General features: G+C 40.6%; 1 protein-coding gene across 1 annotated transcript in view; it reads left to right on the forward strand.

Moving 5' to 3' along the window:
• PKHD1 (PKHD1 ciliary IPT domain containing fibrocystin/polyductin) overlaps positions 1-21878 on the forward strand; it is a 239336-nt gene that overhangs the window by 108233 nt on the left and 109225 nt on the right. The window contains exons 39-46 of the mRNA XM_039696008.1: positions 120-314; positions 1169-1294; positions 3872-4005; positions 8912-9024; positions 9852-9942; positions 11148-11282; positions 14581-14716; positions 15955-16201. Of these exons, the coding sequence (XP_039551942.1) occupies positions 120-314; positions 1169-1294; positions 3872-4005; positions 8912-9024; positions 9852-9942; positions 11148-11282; positions 14581-14716; positions 15955-16201 (1177 nt within the window). The remainder of the gene's footprint in view (positions 1-119; positions 315-1168; positions 1295-3871; positions 4006-8911; positions 9025-9851; positions 9943-11147; positions 11283-14580; positions 14717-15954; positions 16202-21878) is intronic.

Raw genomic sequence — 21878 nt, forward strand, 5'->3', positions numbered from 1 at the left:
TGGATAAAAACAGCTAGATGGCTGTGATTTGGTCGTAATGTAGGCCAGAGGATCTCCCCCTGCTCATCCCACCCCACGGAGAAGGTGCCACTCACAGCTGTCCCTGTGTTGTGTCCTAGGGCGCTCTGGGTGTTTGTACAGGAGAAGTGAGAGGCAGCTGGGCTCTCGGGACCTGGGAGCCGTGCTGGTTGTGGAGGCCTTCCAGGGCCAGGCGAGCCGGCTCCAGCTGGAGGGGGTCCAATTCCGCCACGTGGGCCAAAGGTTCCGGCACCACCATAGTGCCCTGACTGTTACTGGCAACACCTGGATGGCGGGTGAGTTACCTGCACTGGAGATACCCCCATTCTCCTGCCCAAAGCTGGGACAGGCACCCTCAAAACCTGCTTGGCTCTTGAGTCAGTTGGCAACTTGGATGGTTAAATGTGAAAAAAACCCCTCACCTCTAGTCTAAGCTCAAGTGACAGAGTGGTTTCACCTGCTTCACTTCCTTTGTATCTCTGCTTCTTCCTAAAACAATAGGTTTTTTTATGCTACACTGCTCTTTTGATGTAGAAGAGAGTAGCTCTGGAAATGAATGCACTAAAACACTGTGAGGGAGCCCAAAAACGGCTCAGGGCTGGCTACTTGCCGGGGCCAACATTTAATTTTATCACCCAGAACTTAAGGAACACATTAAGTTCTTTTGACTTTGTCACTGTTAAGTGCCAAATTCATCTCTGTGGAAATGGCAATGAGGGTTCTGAAGGCTGGTGGTGGTAGGGGCAAGTTTGGTGGGCTCAAAGAATGTTTTAAGGGTGCTGAATGGATTTTCCCTTCCTAAGGTACATTTGCACCTCTCACAGAGTCATAAAATGGTTTGGTTTGGAGTGAGGGTTCTGAAGACTGGTGGTGGTAGGGGAAAGTTTGGTGGCTCAAACAATGTTTTAAGGGTGCTGAATGGATTTTCCCTTCCTAAGGTACATTTGCACCTCTCACAGAGTCATAAAATGGTTTGGTTTGGAAGGGACCTGTGCCATCTTCTTCACCTAGTGAGGGTCAGGGCTCCCTGGCAGCACTGGCCAGGATGTAGATGATGGGAAGGTCAGCATGCCTGGCTAGGGAAGGGGTGTAAAATACCTGCCCTCAATCTTCAGAGGGATTTGTGCTCACACCACTCACTTCCTTCCAGACTCTTACATCCGTGGGTGTTGTGTTCTGGGCTCCTTCGGCCAAGGCCTCCATCTGAGAGGGATCTCCAACCTCACTGTGGACAGCAATGTTTTCTACAACATTTCAGGCCATGGGCTTCTCCTGGGTAAGTGAAGCAGGCAAATACCCACACTATGTACAACAGCAGCTTGTGCTGGTTGCATTTGCATGAAAATGCTTTGGAGGAAAGAATGGCAGATCCTTAATTGTACTCTGAGAACTTTAATCACACCTTCTGCAATTTCTAGTGTAAGTGAATCTGGAATAAAGCTCCCATAATTCCACATACAACTTCTAGCACCTACTTCCATTTGACCAGCTCTCTTTCTTCAGGGCAGTCTTCACTCAATAGAGATCAGTTATTTTTCAATGCAAAAATAGTAGATTTTTTAGGGGATTGATTAATCTGTCCTTGGTAAAGTGTCATTATGCAATATTTAAGACCACAACTCAGTGAAGCATTTAAGAGCACATTGCCTTTAACTTCACTCATTTGATGTCGAAGATAATGGAATGAAAGCGTATGTTAAAAGTTAACCAGAGGATTTAGCACTTAAATAAATTGGAGCTTTGAGCAACAAAATGTTAAACAACAAAATATTTTTCCTAACTAACCATCAGGAGACTGATTTCAAGCATCTTCTGCTGGGATCTCATGTTTCCTGAATACCTAAAGATATAGCTTGATTTTTATTTTCCATAAGAGATGGGATAAAAATGACCAATTACGAGATAAACAGAGGGGAGAAAAAGAAAGCCTTCAGTGCTGATCCTGCAGTTCCCCACACACAGCAAGTTCCTGTGTTGGGTGCTGTGTATAAACAAAATGAGGAGTGATATATCATGATTTGAACAGCAAAGATTATAAACCCAATGTGGTTACACACACCTTGCAGAAGAAGAAAGCTGGTTTAGAGAGTTGCAAGGACTTGCCCAAGCTGATGTACAGAGCCCTTGCAGCCATGGGGAAGCAGAGCAGGACCTCCATGCTTCTGGCATCCCTTGGCTCATTTGTGTTGGGATCTGTGTCTGAGTTAAAGGACTCTGAGCTGAGCTGAAGTTTCAGCCTGAATACACCTCACCCTCAAGATGCTTTTAATGGCTTCACTGTCAGCAGCTCCAGAGGGTCTGATGGATTAATTTATATATAATTCTGCTGCCTGTGAAGGAATATTTATTACAGCAGGCTCTTTGCGGCTCTGGAATTGGATTCCCTCAGTGATTTCACCTAAAATCCTTATTTTCAGAGGTTTTGCAAGGCCATCACAAAATATCACTCTGAGTTCAAAATTATTGACACACAAGGTCTGAGCTTGAAAGCCAAAACCTCAAAATCATGTATGGCTGTCAAAGGGACTTCTTTAGGATCTTGTTCATGCTCTGGTAGCATCATTGTTTGTAGTACATAAAGACTGGAAAAAAGTGAGAAAGCTGATTCCCTCAAGAGACTGAGGGAAGACTAAGAGTATTTATTGCTATCCCCAAAGCCAAAGGACACAGGTTTTCTTGTGAAGTGGCTTATATTTGGGGTGGTAATGATTTGGGATCTGTATTATGAATAGAACTTGAGCAGGTGTATTTGAAGATAATGACTTCTGCCGGATAAACAAAACTAGATGGATGTGATAGGGTAGGCCGGAGACAATGGCCTATGCATAGACTCCACACAGGATTCCACTTTGTATTCTGCTTCCAAAAGAGCAGCAGTGCCGATCACAGAATCAAGGAGTCATTAAGGTTGGAAAAGACCTTCAAGGTCTTTCTGGTTCTGGAAGTTCAACCATTAAACTGACCCTGCCAACCCCACCACTAAACCTTGTCCTCAAGTGCCATATCTCCATGGCTGCAAACACTCCCAGGGATGGTGACTCCATCACTTCCCTGTGTGGCCTGGCCTGTTCCAATGCCTGACCACCCTTTAGGTGAGGAATCTTTCCTGATATCCAAACTAAATCTCCCCCAGAGCAACTTAAGGCCATTTCCCCTTATCCTCTCCATGTATCCTTATTTGGACTTTTCATTGGCATGGGATTGTCCACTCCTTGCCACTGGGTGGCCAATTTCTTTACAATGTAGCTTAAAAAAAATTTATTCTGTTTTCTTTTTCCATTTTCTATACTGCAGCTAGATCTGGAGCACCCCAAAGGTCTGTGTTGTCTGATCAATTGCTTGATTGATTTTTCCCTTTCTCCTCTCCTATTTTTATTGCTTAGGGGGGCAACCCCCCACTTTTATGGAGAAGTCCATCAGTGTTTTTCAGCCTGTTTAGAAATTTTCTTGCATGTAAGTAGGGCAGTGAATGGAGATAGGAGATAAAGAAGACTTTGAATTCTAGTACTGCCAGGAGCATGCCTGTGTGTGCATAGGTGAGCCTCTCTCCCACTCTGAACCACTCTGAGTCTCTTTTCTCAACTGTAAATCTGTTTTATAATACATATTTTATTTATTTTTACCATAAATTTTCAGTTCAGAATGTATGACTTTTGGTATAGTCACATATAATACCCTGTACAGGGAAATATATGTGAATATAACATCTGGACTTTTGTATATTGAAATGAGAATGATAATAGAGGGTTCCCAGCTATAAATACATTTATGTTTATTTTTCTTTTTTCTTCCTCTTATGTTTTACTTTTTAAAATATTTGTCTTCCTTTTCTTTGTATCTTTTTCTTTTAAAGGTGAGGGACTGGAAGAGGAGAACAAAATCAGTAACAACATAGTGATTGGCCTTTCTGTAACTGATGGTTTATCCAATATTGAGACACTGTCACCAGCAGGGATCTACATCAGGGCTCCTGCCAGCCACATCAGGGTAAGAAGTTCTGGTATAAAATATAACATTTCTTTTCTAGTCAAAGGTATCAGAAAGACACAGAGCTTCATTTATCTGGGCGATCACATACACAATATTTGTTTCTTGGCTGAGCTGTCAGTTCCTGTGCTTGTGATGGGATATTGAAACAAGTGCATATTACAAAATAAATTATGTTCCTGGGTAAATTTATTACTGAGAATTTTGCTGTGTTTGAGTGGAATGAAATATTACAGTGAGAGAATTCATCCTGAGGTACTTTGAAATGTTGTTTTATTTTATAATGTTCACACATTCAGAAAACTTGGAAGAAGTTTAGTCTCAGCTTCTCTAGAATTTCTGCCATTATTAAAAAAACCCCAAAACCCTCAATTTTAATGGACTGACTACAAAAACACTAAAATTCAGCAACACCTCTGTCTGGATTTAAAATCACACTGACCACACAGCTGAAGATTTGCATTCTGGGGTGAGAAAGTGTTTCCTGTCCTATGAAAATGACATTGATTTTGAAAGAAATGAAGTTTTGTTATTCTAAATGGTTATAAATCACTAGGTTTTTAAAGAGCTAACAGCTTAACAGCCACACATCAAAAAGCTGAGCTCAGAAAAAATACTTTTATTTACTAATTCTCTGATGCTTTCTCTTAGTTAATTTTCTTTTTTTGGTCTTACATTTCAGAATAGAGTCACTTTTGTGTGTTTAGTGGACAAATATGATTTTCATCAACCCCAAACCACTTTTCTTTCCCAACTATTTTAAAGAATTACGTTGAAACAGACCTTTCTTACCACACTTTCAGTAGTGAAAAATGCATATTTTCATTTAAAATATATTCCTGACATGTTCTATTGTTAACCCTCAGTAACCAAACCAATTACTGTTTGTGAAGACCTAATCACCCCCGGGGCTTCTGCTCCATGAGGGAAGATTTACACCTAAATTTGAAGGTGAAAAAGAGACCAGCACATTTCCTATGTTTTTATGAAGACAGGAGCACTGAGGAAGGAGGAGAGAACTTTTCTGCAATTCCCTCGAGGCCATATTTATCATTTTTAAGGCCATCAAATATAGTTTTAAAATACAACAACCAGGCAGAATCATGAGAATTTCAGCTCCACTAAGCACAGAGTTTTGTACTGCCATGCACTGACTTACCCTGGAGCTGTTCACTCCATCGCCAGTGGCTCAGCTTTTGAAAAGGTTTGCTGCAATTACCTCCACGGGTTCCTGGGAACTGGCTGTGCTGGGTTTTCAGCACATTTATTCATCCCTCTCTGCTCACGTGAGTTTGCAGATATAAAGCTACAGCGTTGGCTGTGTACCCCAATATCAGGGGGTCCTTCCTGCTCTCCAGAGATGTGCTGCTCCAGGCAGGGTAACAGATGGCCCTCAAATGGTTGCTGATGACCTTCACCATCTTGAGGAGTGAAATATTTGAGGAGTTGCAGCAGCAAAAGGAAAACTCGAAGAAATTGCCCAGCTTAAAATTGTTATTAACTGTGCTTACTCTACAACAGGACCAAGCAGTGCTCAGGAAAGCAGCAAAGCACAGGGATATTAAGAGAAAAAGTCACATTTCTCCCTGGCAAAAGAACTGTGGACTTTTTCTAAGTGCGATAATAATCACTAAATTTCGGGGGTGCTGGTGCAGCAGCATTATGATGCTGTAGTCTTAGCATCTTTTCTCTCATGAAAATTCTCAGATCATGTGATTCAAACTTTTTAGGTATTTATAATCCTAGTTTATTTATCTTCAAACTTCCATTTGAAGAATGTAATAGGAAAGGCTCATCTTCCACCTGCCTGGTTCTCAGGCAATAGAAACTTTCCCAGTTTAGAATTTAATTTTAGGTGTTTGTCAGTCTTTTTGTTCATTGGTTTAGGTTTGTTTTTGTTTATTTTCAGATTTCCATCTTTTGATGATTGGTTTTAACTTATTGGCTGCAATCTTTAAGGCAGGGACTGCAGACAGCTCTAGGTCCAAGCTGTGTAACACCTTCTGTGCATGATGGGTTAAGCCTTTCCACAGTCAGACCTGCAGTAATGTTTTTATAACTAGTCAATTTACTTGGGAGCTTAAATTTGCATCGGTGGCTGAAGAGCTTAAATTTCCTTGAAATTCAGTAGTGGCCTAAAAGGTGTGGAAATTGGGACAGAGCAGTCACTCAAACCTGAGCCTACAAAGACATTTGGAGACCCAATTCCCACTGCCTTCCATTTGACTTAAGCTCTTAAGTGCACTGGTGAATCAGGCTGTTAGACAAAATTTTATACTTGGACAGTATGAGTGCAAACTGATTATTGCAAGGTTAGTGTAATTTTTTTAAAACACAGTGTGTAAGTTCAGGTTATCACTTTTTAGAGTCATGGACAATCTCATTAGCAGGCTGATTTTTTGCTTTTTAGATACTATCAGTGCAAGGAAGTGAAGATGCTCCTCTGTTATATTGGCTTTTTTCTCACTGAAACATGCACCCTATGTCCTTGGATTTCTTTTTGTGTACAGAAAAAATAATTTTAAAAGTAGGTTTCTATATTTTTATTTTTTCTCTCTTGGGCCTGGTGAGTTTTGGCCTTTTTGTTGTTCCAACCCATAAACATTCAATGCCCTGAAATGCCAGAGCCAACATGCAGTGCTCATGCATAACAACATATGGACTGGGTTTAAAAAATCCAGCAAGAACCTCCCTCTCCTTTCTTGCCTTGGTGTTGAGGGCTGGGGAACAGCTCAGATGAATGAATGGGGTGGAGCTCAGCTGGTGTCTCCATGTCAGAGGAGTGACTGATTGTCACACTGTTGGTGAATGCATTTGTTTCCTGGTGTCACCCCATCCAGCCATTCTCCACAGCAACAAAGAGGTGAGGCTGCATCTGTTTGCCACTGTTTTCCTACTGTTCCATCCCTGCTGAGATCTTTTCCAAACCCTTTCCTGCAAAGTGGGCCCACACCAAAGCAGGCACATTGTAAGTACTACTCACATCCTGCCCAGCTCTGAAACTGTGGGAGCAGTGCTGGGAGAGCTTTAATGTCATTTTTAAGGTCAACAGTTTGAGTCCCAGCTATCTAAAAGAAATTCATGAAATATTTACACCAGCAGAGTTGTAACAGTTAAGAGACACTTAAACCATCAGCCACTTGATTTTAGTGACTTGCAGTGCATACCTCCAGGTTTTTGGCATGCTCAGGGAGGTAATTTCTCTCTGGAATTTTGGTTGCATGGACATTCGTAATATACTGACTTCCACAAAGAATTGATTTCCACACAAAATTCCCTGCTTGCCTAAAACCCCTGCCCTCCAGCCACGAGCTGGCTGAATAAATATGCAGGGAATTTTTTTTTTTTTCCTTATGAATCATCTGTAGAACGCACGATTGGAGTCGCAAGTAAAATATCCTGGAAATGATGTGACTGGACTGCAGAAGTGTTTTGTTAAAGAAAAAGGGTCTGTGGCTGCACTTTCAGAAAAAGCAGCAGTTTTACCAGGGGATAGAGAAAGCAGAGCTCTGGGTCTCAGTACTTTATTCTTTGACAGATGTCAGAGATCAGGACTGCAGGGAGCACACTTGGATGGGTCAGAAGAAAGTAATTGGTATATGGAGGGTTTCACCTCGAGGTCACCAGGCTCAGCTTTGATTTGGACCATCAGGGACCAAAAAGTCATTAGTATTTTAACACTGTCCAGTGGCCTATGAATGGGAGTGGTGGTGTCAGACCTGATCTTAGAGAACAAGCCCTCCTTAGAGCTGGAAGAAAAGCCATCTTAGACCCCCCCTCTGAGAGCCACATACCTCTAGAGAGCAATTAATTTTGTCTAAGGACAGACCAAAAGCATTGCCTTCTGCACATGCCTATGTTTTATTATTATTTTTTTTCTTCAAAAGGGAGCTAAAGTCTACCAGCCTAAGGTAGATTTCACACACCTAAGGCAGTTGAGAGGGATCATGCACAGGTGCACATATGAAGACACTGCTATGTGGACACAACCCAAACACAACTAGGCTTGGCTGCTCTCCAAACTAAGCTGGCAAGAACAGGGGTTTTGTCCTAGAGTAGAGAAATTCAGAACACACCCAATACAACTCATATAACCTACTTAATGCAGATTCTGTAAGTATCAAACTCCTAATTTTAAGGCCAGTCAGGTCTTATGTCCACTTATTTTTATTGTTTTATTACTAACAACACAACAATTGCAGAATTTAGAATTTAGAATGCAATTTATTTAAGAAATATTAAATTACAATAACTTACAGCACATCTTTCTATGGTTATTAATTTATCCTGTAAAAATGATCCAAACTATATAATTTACCACAGATCTAAGGAAGTTTAATTGTTCAGTCACTGACATATCCTGAAGATGTTGTTCTTTGCTTTCTCTTGACTTTTTGGAGTCTCACTTTTTCAATGCAAATATTTCCTATATTTCCTTATTCCGTGTTTGCTTTGGGAGATAAGAGAAACATCAAGACTGAGAAGGAAACCAATAAACTTGATTAGTTTGTGATTTACCTTTGGGATTAATTTGTGATTTACTTTTTCTTCCTGACATTTTCTCATATTGAAAGGAGTTTATAGATGTAAGTTTTCAACACATTTTTTTTCTTACCTACTTCTTGAAGACTTTTCACTACACCATTGTTCTACTGTTTGTCTCTATTGCTTGGCCAATCCTCCTTGTCTGGTTTGAAAACAAGTATGTTTACAACTGGCCCAAGGTCAAAGTGAAAACAGAACAAGACAGGGGACACAGAAATGAGGTACAAGTCTCCACCAGCCAGTTTACCAGAATCTGAATTGACTACAGCTGGGATTTTAATTTGTGTGCTTCTTAAATTGGTTTTCATTTCCAGAAATCTGTGCTAATATTATTTTCATAGTCACGTGTTCCTCTCTACAGGGGAACACAGTGTGTGGTGCTGGGTATGGCTATTTCTTTCATCTCTCCCCTGAGGGACCATCCAAAGTGCCTCTCCTGTCCTTCAGTGAGAACACAGCTCACTCCTGCACAAGGTACTTGGGGAGTTTGGTTAAGGAGATTTTACTTCAGTGAATGGTTATGCCATCTATAATTGCAGTGCTGGGCAGAAAAGGCTTTGCCCCTCTTTTGAGGATGTTCCCCCCCCCAAGTTTTGCACCCTTTGAGGTCCTTGTCTCTTGCAAGCAGAGTTGTCTGGAGCAGGGCAGAATTGGTGTGGGAGGTGTCCCTGTCCCTGGCAGGGTGGTAGAATGAGATGATCTCTAAGATGATCCATTCCAACACTCCCTGATTCCATGATTCTGTGATGTTTCATTCAACAATTCTTCCTTTAGCATCCAGGAACAGCTATTGACAAAAGTTTTAACCAGTACTTCCCTAAAACAGAAAGTGTATTGGAGAAAGAATATTAAAAAAATGACATTGTACTGAAAATCAGTGGTTGAGGTGACCTGAATTTTGAGTTAATCTGGGTATTAATCTGGATTTTAAATCTCTGAGAAGGTCAAACCAAGTCTTACATTTAGGAATGCACACGTTTGGGCTGTATTCCAAGTTAGCTGAATCCAAGATAAAGAAGAGTCTTATCTGTCCAGATTCATGTCAGGCTTACCTGAAGGTGACACTGACTGAAAACTCATGAGGATGGGGAGATAGTTTTGTAGTGAGAACCTCTCAGTGGCACTGCACACTCCTTTTTAGCTCTGATAGGTCTAACACTGAAAACTTTTGACTTTAAAGAAATCAAGTCTCATGCAGAAAACTGTTACAGATTTAAGATATCAAAATGATGACCAGAAAAATCTTCTCACCAGTACATGCTATGTAAAGGAACAGTCTCCATGGCTTTCTCTCTAAACAGGCATGGGTTGTTGGTATACCCAGAGTATTTGCCAGACATTCGTGTTCAATTCAACAACTTCATAGCCTGGAGCTGCCAAGGGGGAGCACAGGTATGTTTGTCCCCTCTGCCTTCTGTGATGCTCAGGATCTTTCCAAGTATCTCACCTCCACACTGACTAAAAGCTCTTGTGCTTCTATTTCCATGTTTCTCACCTGGAGGCTCCTGTTTTAATGAATGAGAAACTTGATTTGTGTGAATTCTTTTTGCTGCAGAATCAGTGCTACTTTCACTGGCTGGTCTTCTCTGTAATCATCTAGCATCTGTCTGCCACTGTAATAACTGAATTTTAGAATGGTTTGGGTTGGAAGGGACCTTAAAATCCATCTAATTCCAACCTCCCTGCCATAGGCAGGGACACCTTCCATTAGACCATGTTGCCAAATAAAAAATTCTCCAAGTATATCTGAGCTGTTCATGAAGATTGCAATAGGTAGATATATTACCTTTATAGAACAGATGGTTTCCATGGGATTTTTAAAAAAAATATTATTCTTAAAATTTTGCACTTTTTATTTATTCAAATTTGTCTAGCTTTGTTCTCCAGCTAATATGACTCTCAATTAATCTGATTTTTAAAAGCCACGCCACCCTTTATTATGTCATATTTTTCCCATACTCACGTTTTGGAGCCTGTGATCTTATTATTTCCTGTCTGTTGACCTGAACAGTTTATATGTGTTTCTCTGTAAGGTTTTATAGCCTCACCCATCCCTATGACTCTTCCTCTGAAGGTGTCCAATTTTTCAGCGAGATTTTTCAGTGTCTGCATTCTCTTTATGGAAAGGATATTTGTATGAAAGAAGTAAAAGGATGATTTGCAGCTTTGTTGTTGTTGTTGTTGGTTTTCTCTGCATAACTTGTAATTGGTGTCTGCATTCTCTTTATGAAAAGGTTATTTGTATGAAAAGAAGTAAAAGGATGATTTGCAGCTTTGTTGTTGTTGTTGTTGGTTTTCTCTGCATAACTTGTAATTTCTTTGTATGTGACTGACCTAGAAGACACAAATAACTAAGTATATTCTGCTTTTTTTCCATGAGCTCCCTTTAGAAACAATATTCTTTCTTTTAGGTACCCCATTCCAAAATTGTTCAAGGCTAGATTGGATGGGGCTTGGAGCAAACTGGGATAGTGGAAAGTGTCAGTGCCCATGGCAGGGGTTGGAATGAAATAGTCTTTAAGGCTCCTTCTAACCTAAACCATTACATTATTTCATGATGATATGCATTTTTATTATTTTATTTTCCTCTCATGTAGATTTTCAGTAGCAGGAACCTTGAGCTCCAGCATTTCTGGATTTCTGCTTGCAAAGATTTTGGCATTGATATTGTGGAAAGCCTGGGAAACACTTCTGTGTCTGAGAGTGTTTTAAATGGAGACCTTGGGCAAAAGGTAAGAAATCCAAGGAATTTCAAAGTCTCTTAAGTCTCACAGCAATGTTTCAATTAGAATTTGGATAAATAAGAAAGGAACCTGGAGAACAGCCCCCGCCCCATGGCAGCTTGGGAAAAGCTTGGATTTTAAACAGGTTATAAGGGAATGCCCTCATGTTGCACCAGTAAAGTTTAGACTGGAATTTGGGGAAAATATCTTCACTGAAATGTTTTCAAGTGTTGGGACAGACTGCCTAGGGCAGTAGTGGAATCACTTGGAGGGTTTTTAAAGCCATGAAGATGCTGGCACTTCGGGACATTGTTTAGTGTTGGCCTTGGCAGTGTTGGGTTGATGGTTGGGCTCCATGTTCTTACAGGGCTTTTCCAACCAAAACAGTTCTACAGGTTTTTGGTGTTTTTTCCCAATATCTTTTCCTTTCAGCATGGAAGATTTTAAGATTTTTAAGCAAATTTGAAACAAGGTCTCTGGTTTTTCTATTTTCATTAGAAACTACTATAAAATTTTCCACTATAAGGCATAATCCTATATATTCTTTCTAAAATAACATTCAAAAAATGAACGCAAAATCACAAACACAAAAAGCTGAAGGATCTTAGCACGACAAGTGCAAATTTTTTTCCTACTCATATTTTTTTCCAGGATTGATATGGTCTCAGAAAAAGCTTGGAATTTCACCAAACCTGACTTTTTGAGAGAAATAATAATTTTTCTTTAACCAAACTTTTCTAACACAAATTCCTATACGCCTTTTGCATTTAGCACCATTTAACTATGCACAAGTGGATTTAGTTTAGTGATTTGAGAATACTGAGGGAGAACATCAGCTTTGGTTTCTATCCTTGTTAACACTTTGGTTTCCTCAGCTCTCTCTCATTATTATTGGTCTACCTGGAACACAGAGTGTTATTTTTTTTTTTACTTGAGAATGAAAAATACCAACAAAATGTAATTTTATTTATGCAGTAAATATGTTCTTCTTCCACTATTTCTTTAGGCAGCTGGACGAAGTCCTTTGGGTGCTACCAGGTTGTTAACAGATTAATAACATGGATAACAATGGAATTTTAGTTACAACTGGCCGCAGCTGCTTGTTCATGATTTTAAAGTCCTTTTTTTTTCCCTGCTCAGTTCTCTATTGTTCATTAAATTAATTTTCTCTCTGACTGGCAGAAATAAAAGTATTTTAAATGAGTTTTTAGAAGCTCATAGAAAGGAACCTCCTTGGCAGGTCTGTTCTAAGTAGATAGTTCAGATAAAATTCTGTCTTCACCTGTCCAACCTTGCAGTGTCCCAGTGATGTCCCAGTGAGTTTCTCTGACACCAGGGGGTGGATGTCTTTGCTTTTGCTTTGCAGGATCCATGGAAAAACTCCAGTGTAGTACTTGCTGAGAGATTTAGAGGGGCTCATGCTGTGCCTTGTTTCTTGCAGTACCTCAGGGAAGGGATTATCTTTGATTATCTCATGATAAGAGCCTCCTTGTCATAATTTACATCTTAATGTATGTAATTCTCCCTTTAATAATGATGTCTCTAATATAAATTAAAACATTGTTACATTATTTTAATGTGAACCTTGATATTCCTCTCTGTTAGCCCTTCCACTTTTTGGAAAAAAGTGTTTTTTAAAACAAGATTGAAAGGTTGGGGCTTTGACCCATTGAACCATTAGTGACAGGGCTAAATCCAGGACTAGCAAAAGCCAAGTTAAAGGTTTTTTTTTAACTTCCAAGACATTCAGAAAGCTTCCTCCATGTTCTCATTAAGCAACTCATTGTGTTTGTGGGACCGTTTAAGGAGAAGCCTTTCTTCCTGGAAACAGCAAGAGTTCTGAGACACACAAGGGAGGAATTATTGTCTCACACTGGTCTATTTGCTATTTGTTTAAATAAAATTAATTAATTTTAAAATATAGAAAATTAGGTGGGGTGGAAGAATCAGAAGTAAGAAAAAAGCCAATAGTGACTTTCTGAGCAATTTATTACCAGAAACCAGGGATTTCTGCTTAGCAGTGACTTGGAATAGGATGGCCCAAGGACCAGGACTATCACTCCTGATGTTTTGGCCTCAGAATAAAACAGCTGATGAAACTACTGTGTCTTACAAAGACTGAAGATAGCACCTTCTCTTTGAAGTAATAATCTACTTATAAGAGTCCATTACATTCTTTCCTTTCAATTGCAGGTGTTTCCACACAGAGTGGATTTCTTGATTGATTCTTTACTATGGCTTTTGAGATATATTCTACAAGTATTCATTGGCCTCAGAAACAGTATCACAGACTCCTGCCAGCCCTTCTTCCTCCAGGCTGCTCACTAACTCTAAGTACATCTTTATTTCCAGCCTGTTTCCAAGACAGTTGGGCAGAGAGTGTACACTTCCACTGTGCTGTGGACTACAATCACTCCAAAATCCAGTTTGTTGATTGTGTTTTTCATCTCCCGTGGCTTTTGTTCTTGCTTTCTGTCTTTTTAAGTTCTAATAGACCCTGAAGTCCTCTAGAGCTTTTCAGAGAGCCTGGCTTGAGTGTGTCCCCATGCCAAATCACACAAAATCCCTTCAAATTTCAGTGCTCAGATTTTTCTTAGAACAGAAATAAGAATAGTCATGTTTGCAGAGAAGGAAAAATTCCCACTTGCTGGACAAAAAAGGTAAAGTGAAATGAGGATGTAAAAATCCACTCACTGTGGCTTTTTGGTGGATTCTTTCTCCCCAGGGAACGTCCAATCATAACTACTATGCATCAACTTAACAAAGGGCAACAAGCTGCCCTTAAAAATGATGCTATCACCTGCTTCAAGTGGGGAATTAGATGGATGTTTTCAGAATTTTCCAAACAATAGCTTACATCTGTCCTTTAAACTCCACAATTATGGGCAGTCACACTCTTGCATTCCCAGCTGCTGCATCCTGGATTCTCCATTTCTGATTTCTCCCCAGGGAAAGTCCAATCATAACTACTATGCAACAACTCAACAAAGGGCAACAAGCTGCTAAAAGTGGGGAATTAGATGGATGTTGTGAGAATTTTCCAAACAATAGCTTACACCTGTCCTTTAAACTCCACAATTATGGGCAGTCACACTCTTGCATTCCCAGCTGCTGCATCCTGGATTCTCCATTTCTGGAAATATTCATGGCCAGGTTAGGCAGGACTTGAAGCAACCTGGTCTTTTGGAAGATGTTCCTGCCATGGCAGGCAGTTGGAATGAGGTGACTTTTAAAGTCCTTTCCAACCCAGACCATTCTAAGACTCTGTGATTCACATGGTGATGTTTCCTTCGTTTCTTCATTTCAGGATAGGACCTGTATGTCTGCAGGACTAAGGACTCCCAAAAGATACCAGCTCCTCATCTCCAACACAGCTTTCAGGAACTTTGATGTGAACACTTGCACAGCGATCAGGACTTGTTCTGGCTGTTACCAAGGGCAGGGTGAGTCTGATTTATATTTATTTCTCAGGATTCCCAAATCCCTAGCTTCCCCTCCCATTACTCCTATTCATAGTTTTCACAGATGATCATTGATAACTCCTCTGCACGGGCTGAGATTTCAGGTTCTCCCCAGTCTTTCTGGATGTGGCTTCATCACTCAGTTGAAGCCATGTATTGCATTTATTTTAAGACAAACGTAGTCTGATTTCTGCACTGATACAGTTTTCTCAGTGGAAGCGGGTTTTATGCACTGCCTTGTTTCTGCATCTTCATTTTGAGAGGTAAAATTTCAAGAGTGATGATTTCTTTAAAAGCTGTGACACAACCTCACAGAATTTCACCAAACTGCTTACCAGCCTAAACCTGAGGTGAATTTGCCTAAGATAATGTGTAAACTAAGCATCCTTCTGAGCTTTGAAGAGGTACTCAAAGGCTCTTTGAAGAATGTTCCAAATGCAGTTGCCTTTTGTATTGTAATAAAATGTATTTATATATAAATAAAAGACTGCCCTATAATAACAATACATTAAAAGAGAAGAAGATTTTAGGAGATGAGATCAAAGGACAGGAGGAATAGTAAAATCCAGCTTAGTCAGGGAAAAAACTGGGAATAGGACTGTCAAATAGTAACCCATATTGTAGGGCACTCCTGCCAAAGCTGACTTGTTACAGTCCATGAGGCAATGATTTTCTGACATTTTTGTAAATATTAATGTGCTCATAAATTTTAGGCTGCATGAGTATTCAACTTTTTTGTAGCTTTCTATGTTTCAGTGGTGAAAAAGTCCTCCAGACTCACTATTCAGCCTAGGCTTTATTCTGCCAGGTGCTGCAAATATGCAAAAGAGTCAAGAGCATTTACACCATGTACTCACCTCTAAAGAAAAAGGCAGACAGGATCTGTAAGAGTCACTGTAATTTTGGCTGTGGGGACTGTGAATAAATGTTTGGAGTCACTGAGTAGCTGCTGGTAGGACCAAAAGCAGTACCTGGATCAGATGAGTCTGAACCACAGTCACAGCAGGGTACTGGGCAGGTTTGGTCTGGCACAGCAATAGCTATTCCTACAACCATCTCCATTTATTTTCCTGGATCTCCCCATTTTTGTGACTCATCAGATATTTTTTCAAAGGCAAGGTGGAATGAAGTTGGCCTCTTTTCCTCCAGAGAGTTGTCTTCAGGCCCATTACATGAGGTGACCATTTTGCTATTTTTTTTTTGCTACTTGTCACCCACAGGTGGCTTTACAGTGACAGCTGAACATCTGAGGTTCACCAATTCCCCTTTCCAAGTGTCCTTCCCCTTCCCTCACTCTGCCATCCTTGAGGACCTTGACGGCTCCACCACGGGACAGAAGGGAAGTCACATCCTGCCTTCCACAGATATCCTGGCAGCATCTTGCACAGCCAGTGCCAACTTCAGCCAAGCTTCTGGTGGCAGTGTCTGTGACAGTGACCTTGTTTTCCACCGTATGGATCTTCATTTGTAAGTAATTGTTCCACCTCCCAAAATGTGGATTTTGCTTTTGTGTGTTGTTCTGAGATTGCTGCTGGTCTGAGCTCAGTCCCAGGAATTCTGCCTCTTTGCTTGGTCCTAAACCAGGTCTAAAGCCTGAGCAGTGGCATCTCTGAATCTGCTGTGCTGCCTCCCATGGCCTGTCACTCCATGGCAGAAGGACAAGGATCTCCTGGAGATGTTGTGTCAGCTCTGGCATTCACACTGATAGCATGGGAAATTGGAAAGAATTCTAATAATAATCCAGTCCTGGGGTACAGCCACGTCATTCCCATCAGCTTTGGTGGTTGTACAACTCCCAGTTCTCTCCCAGTTCACATGTCTCCCCAAGCTGGAATTTTCCCTGCCTTTCCCCAGCTGGCAGCTAAGGGGATCCAGTGGAGGAATGCTGTTCAGCCAAGAACTGCCAACATTTCTATCACACTTCCAAATTTCTGACATAAGAAAAAGGGTGAAAAATACTTTTAGAGATCTAAACATCACTCCTGCTTTTCTTCCCATGCTCATCTTCCCTTCCCAGTCCCCTGCTCAGTATTTCACTCTCCTGTTGAAGTAAAAATCTAAACAATTATCCATTTTTTGCTGTCTCAGGTTAGTAGTACACAAGCAGAAATCCTGAAGTGCTCTGTCAGAGGGCTGTTAATTATTCATGTCTGCCTCATAATTAATGTTTTAGAAGTAGGAGGAGGAAAACCCCAACCCTTCCCAAACAGAAAAAAAACGAATCAGCTTTTCCATTGAAGGAGAAAACTATAAGACTTTGAGTTACCTGGAGGCTTTGCATGTGATTACTGTGTCTCATAATGAAACCAAAAGTCTACAAAAATTTAAGAGCTTGGAGTTATTCATATGTAACTAAAAGAATACTGGGTAGAAGGCAAAATAAAAAAAAGACACCTTAGAAAAGATGTCTTTCCTAAGCAGTTAACTATGAAGTCTTGGGGAAATTAATTTCCTTTCTAGTCTCTGTTTACCTTGATGAAATGGACTGCAAGATATTTGGGCTGATGCTGTGTGGGTGGATGTAGCTTCTCTAAATGTTGCCTGTAGAGTGATTTGGGCCCTTTTGGATACTGCCACAATGCAATTGTTAATAATTCATGGTAGTTAAGATATTGAATACGCCTTGTTTCTCCTGGCATCAAAAGGTGGGTAAGGAACAAGCACAAGCAGTTCATCTGTGCCATTGCTGTTAACTCTGGAAGAATTAACCAGACTTAAATTTTGTCTTCCCAGTAAACTGCATGAGAATTTCCCTGGAAGTGCTCAAGACTAGGTTAGACAGGGATTGGAGCAACCTGGTCTAATAGAAGGAGTCTCTCCCCATGGCAGGGGGTTGGAACTAAATGATCTTTAAGGTCCCTTCCAATCAAAATAATTCCAGGATTCAATGATTAGTCATATCAATGGCTTCTCAATTAAAGTTTTATTTCAAGCAAGTATTTATTTAGCATCTGTATTATGAGCTGGCATGAGCTGGAAGTCAATTTACTTAAAAGGTCCTTGGCAGTCTCAGAAGAAGGAGCCAGCTGTTAGCCTGTCCTCCTGAGGACTGTGTGCTCAGCAGAGTAACCCCAGGGACCTTGAGCATCCTCTCTGTGCTGCTTCCAGATCCTCTCTCCTCAGCAGCTCCCAGCAGCCAAATCACCGTCATGTGAATCTGAAAGACTTTCAGATCCAGCCAAGTGAGGGTGGTGAGTCAGGGAGGCTTTGTTCAGATAGAGCTCCAAAAGAAACCTGGGAGAGGACCAGGATGGGGAGTAAAAGGAGCTGGAGGGGCTGAAGAGTAAAAGTCATTAAAATATCTACAGCATGACCAGAGGATGAGGGGGTGGGAGAAGGAGAATGGGTGAATTTTATCCAGATGCATTTGGAGAGTGTTTGCAATAAAAAAGAAATAGTTTGGGATTAATACAGCAAAACATGACTAGAAGCAATTGGCAGAGGTTGAGTAAAGAGAATAAAGATAGGTGAGTGACAGGAAAAAATTCCTAAGAAGTTCCTCTTGGATCCATATCACCTCAATGAAAAGACAAAAGCACTGTTGCTTGGCTTTCTTTAGTTTCTGACAAGAAAAGGGTTAAAAATCTCTCTGGAAGAAATCTTTCTAGTTCCTAACAAGTTCCTCTTGGATCCATATCACCTCATGAAAAGGCAAAAACACTGTTGCTTGGCTGTCTTTAGTTTCTGACAAGAAAAGGGTTAAAAATCTCTCTGGAAGAAATCTTTCTATTGTGCTGTACCAGGCCATAGAATATGAGACCTGTCAGGTCTGCAACATGAATTTTCTATGCTCCTCAAAACAAAAAAGCATGAAATGCTTGAGATGGTGGGTGTTTTCACTTATCCTGAATTTCAGGGATGGGATTCCAGTTCCAAAAATCTTGAAGGTTGAGGCAAATAATGGATTTTAAGAGGGGAGACCTAGTATGGTACCCTCTGTCTCAGAAACCTCAGGATCATTCCCTGACCCTGAGAGCAACTGGTAAGAACATGGACATGGCCATATTTTAACCATCTCAGTCTCCAAAACATCAGGGATGTTGCATCAGCACTAACCTTTAGGGAAGACCCCCTGCCTGGGAGCTGTCGGGGATGGGGCTGTTTGGTGCCAGCTAAAAGAATGTCTGGAACAATTTCAATTATTTATGATACGATGTAGGCAATTGACTGTTTATCTTTGTGCTGTTTAATTTACCAGGATGCATGTGTTGTATTGACGCTTTTCCCCAAAATAAACCATGTATTTGGGAGAAAAAAGTGTTTTGTTAAAGTATGGAAGCTCTTTTCTGGAAAGGAGAACTACTATCTTTAGCATTTTGTGACTCTCTGTTCTGAACTACCTCACTCAACAACTTCCAGGGAAATGGGGATCCATTTCCAAACTACCACTGCTGTAACAAAACCCTTCTTCACAAAGTCCAGTTGAAAGTTAAACTAATGTGTCACGTAAGCACACTTTAAAGAGGGGTTTTATGTCTTTTAAAAATGTAATTGGAGCTTATAAAAGTCTTTATAAATTTATATGTGAGAAAGTTATTGAGTAGTCTGAAGCACAGCTTATGCTATGGCACAGCACAGCATGGCTGCAGGCTAGAAACGGCTGCTCCAAATGCCACCGCTACCCATATTATCATGAAACTATGAATCTCTATTAATATTAAAACAAATGTTCATTAAAAAATTGTCATAACATGATTAAGTGACTTTCAAAGTTTCTTCACATTATGCATAATTTTTACAAGAGGAGAGCATTAGAATAATCTGCAGCCTGGCAGCACCTTGCGGCGAAGGGGACTCCAAACATCGGTGGCTGCGCCTGCCAAAAGGGAGTTTCCCTCTTGGTCCCTCTAATTTGCTTTCCTTTTCTCACTGGGGAAGCCTTGGACTTGCTCAGCATCAGTCTTGCAGTTCAAGCCTTTTATTGTCTCCCTCTTCTTCTTCAGAGCAAAAAATTTACTTTTTAGGTTTCATTCCTAAATCAGCTCTAAGATCCTCTCTGTGTGATGCATTTCTGCTGCAAACCCAGCCACTGCTGATGGGTTGGTGTCTCCCTAGCTCCGTGTCTTTGAATCATGAAGAAAGTTCAGATGGTTACTCTAGTTTTGCTTTTCCTTTGATATTTACTCTCTGTGGTGCCTTCAGCTGAACATCTCCCTGCTGTGAAACACCCTTGAAAACCATGAAAAACCACTATTCGTCTCTCAATGTCCTCAGTCAGTCTCTGGCCATGTGTCTCCCCACACAGGGGGCAGCTTACATGGTCACTTATCCCATCCTCTGAGGGCTCCTGAGATGTAACATGGAAGGCAAATATTAAATTATTGACTGCTCAGTTAAATTCATCAGCTCATCTTTAGAGATTCAGCATTTACTCTGCTGCATTTCTGGCATTTCAGACATCCCACCAAAAGAAATTTGTTTCCCAGTGGAGGACACCTTTCCATTCACCCTGCAGTCAGGGGTATGGCTAGCAAAGCCAGGTCCTGCACATTGTTATGAGTATTCAAGACAAGATATTTCTTCAAGACTTCTCCTTCAGCTTGACCATCATCTAAAGTATTTCTAAGTGCAGGGAGATAAATTTAATATTAAGGCAATGTTTGCTGGCCCTAAGCTTTCTTTCCTGGCAAGGAGAAATCTGGCAAGTCTGTTGGATGCTTCTTATGGCCTGGATAGATCAGAGCCAGGTTCATCAGCTGGGACTCCCTGTAATAACCAACATATTGATCCTAAAATCAAAGAATGGTTTCGGTTAGAAGGGACCTTAAAGATAATTTTGTTCCACCCCCTGCTATGGGCAGGGACACCTTCCACTACCCCAGGTTGTTCCAAGCCCTGCCCAACCTGGTATTGGACACTTCCAGGGACTGTTCAGAGCTCTACCTGATGTGGGAAAAGCAGAGTGAACAAGCAGTCCTCCTCTGGTGTTTGCTGTGCTGGCACTGCAGACATTTGAACTGTTTGTTTACCAACCACTTTCCAGCTCAGGATTTCTGTCTGATTTTAGTTTTCCTGAAAATACCAGCTTGTAAACTGTAGGATCTGGGGAAATGTTTTAAGAACACCAGGAATTTTGGAAGTCAGGGGAAGCAAACTGAAATTCTACTCTGAATGAATCTATCTTGGCTTGTCAGTCACAACCCTTTCTATTCTTGGGAAACCATTTCAATTCTTCTTTTACTTAAAATTCAGCCCATGGTGGTGACTCAGGATCAGGGTCAAAGATCTGGTTATTTCCTAAAAGACTCATGCATGAAAAAAAATCACTGCTACTAAGGATTCATAATAAAAGACAGATTTGAATAATGAGCTTGGTGTCTCAACAAAGATACACACATTTACTGAAAACAGCTGAAAATTCTTAGTTCTTGGCAATTAAAATAAAGTGAACTGGTCTGGGGCCCAAGATCAAACCTGTAAAGTATTTGATATGGTTATAATTTTGAATTAGCCTCCCTTTGGCCAACAATAAACATGGACTTTTGGTATAAACATTTGGTGTCCCATTTGAAGTTCAATGCTAAATTGTTTCCTGTTTTTGAAGAGGGATAATCATAATGGATTATTACACAAACAGAAAGCATTTAGAGCTAAACAGAGCGCCTGCCTTCATACACACAGATATGGACCCTTAGGATAAATAAGTTAATGGTAAACATAAACAGGAGAGTTAATATTTGTTCTACTCCATGTTGTTGATTGGCTTAACAAATCCTTTGTGGCCCATATCTGTCGAGCAGTTCTACACAATGCATTTGAGCTAAATTATATAACAGTTTATACAGTCACAACTGGTGAATTGTGGCTCAGACTGTAAAGCCCTATCCTGTAATCCTGCCATATTTCTAAAGCAAATTGCTCCTTAATTGAAACCTGCTTCGATATAAAAAATACAGCCTTTACAATGAGTCATCCTTTTTTTCCCCCTTACAGTTTGTAAAGGCTTCCAGCAGTTTAAAGGGAGGGTTAATATTGCATTAAGACCATTGCCTCCTAGTTTCTTTCAAATAAAGCCAGGAGAAGTTCAGGGGAAGGCTCTCCTCTGATAATGAAGCTCTCCACGTTAATGATGCGTGCAGGCTCCCTCAGATCCTCTGAATTAGAAATACTCGTGGTGTGCCAGCGCTCTTCTACTTCATTAGCA

Source organism: Passer montanus, unplaced genomic scaffold (assembly GCF_014805655.1).
Source record: "Passer montanus isolate IOZ18808 unplaced genomic scaffold, ASM1480565v1 scaffold94, whole genome shotgun sequence".
In the NCBI taxonomy this organism is placed as follows: Eukaryota; Metazoa; Chordata; class Aves; order Passeriformes; family Passeridae; genus Passer; species Passer montanus.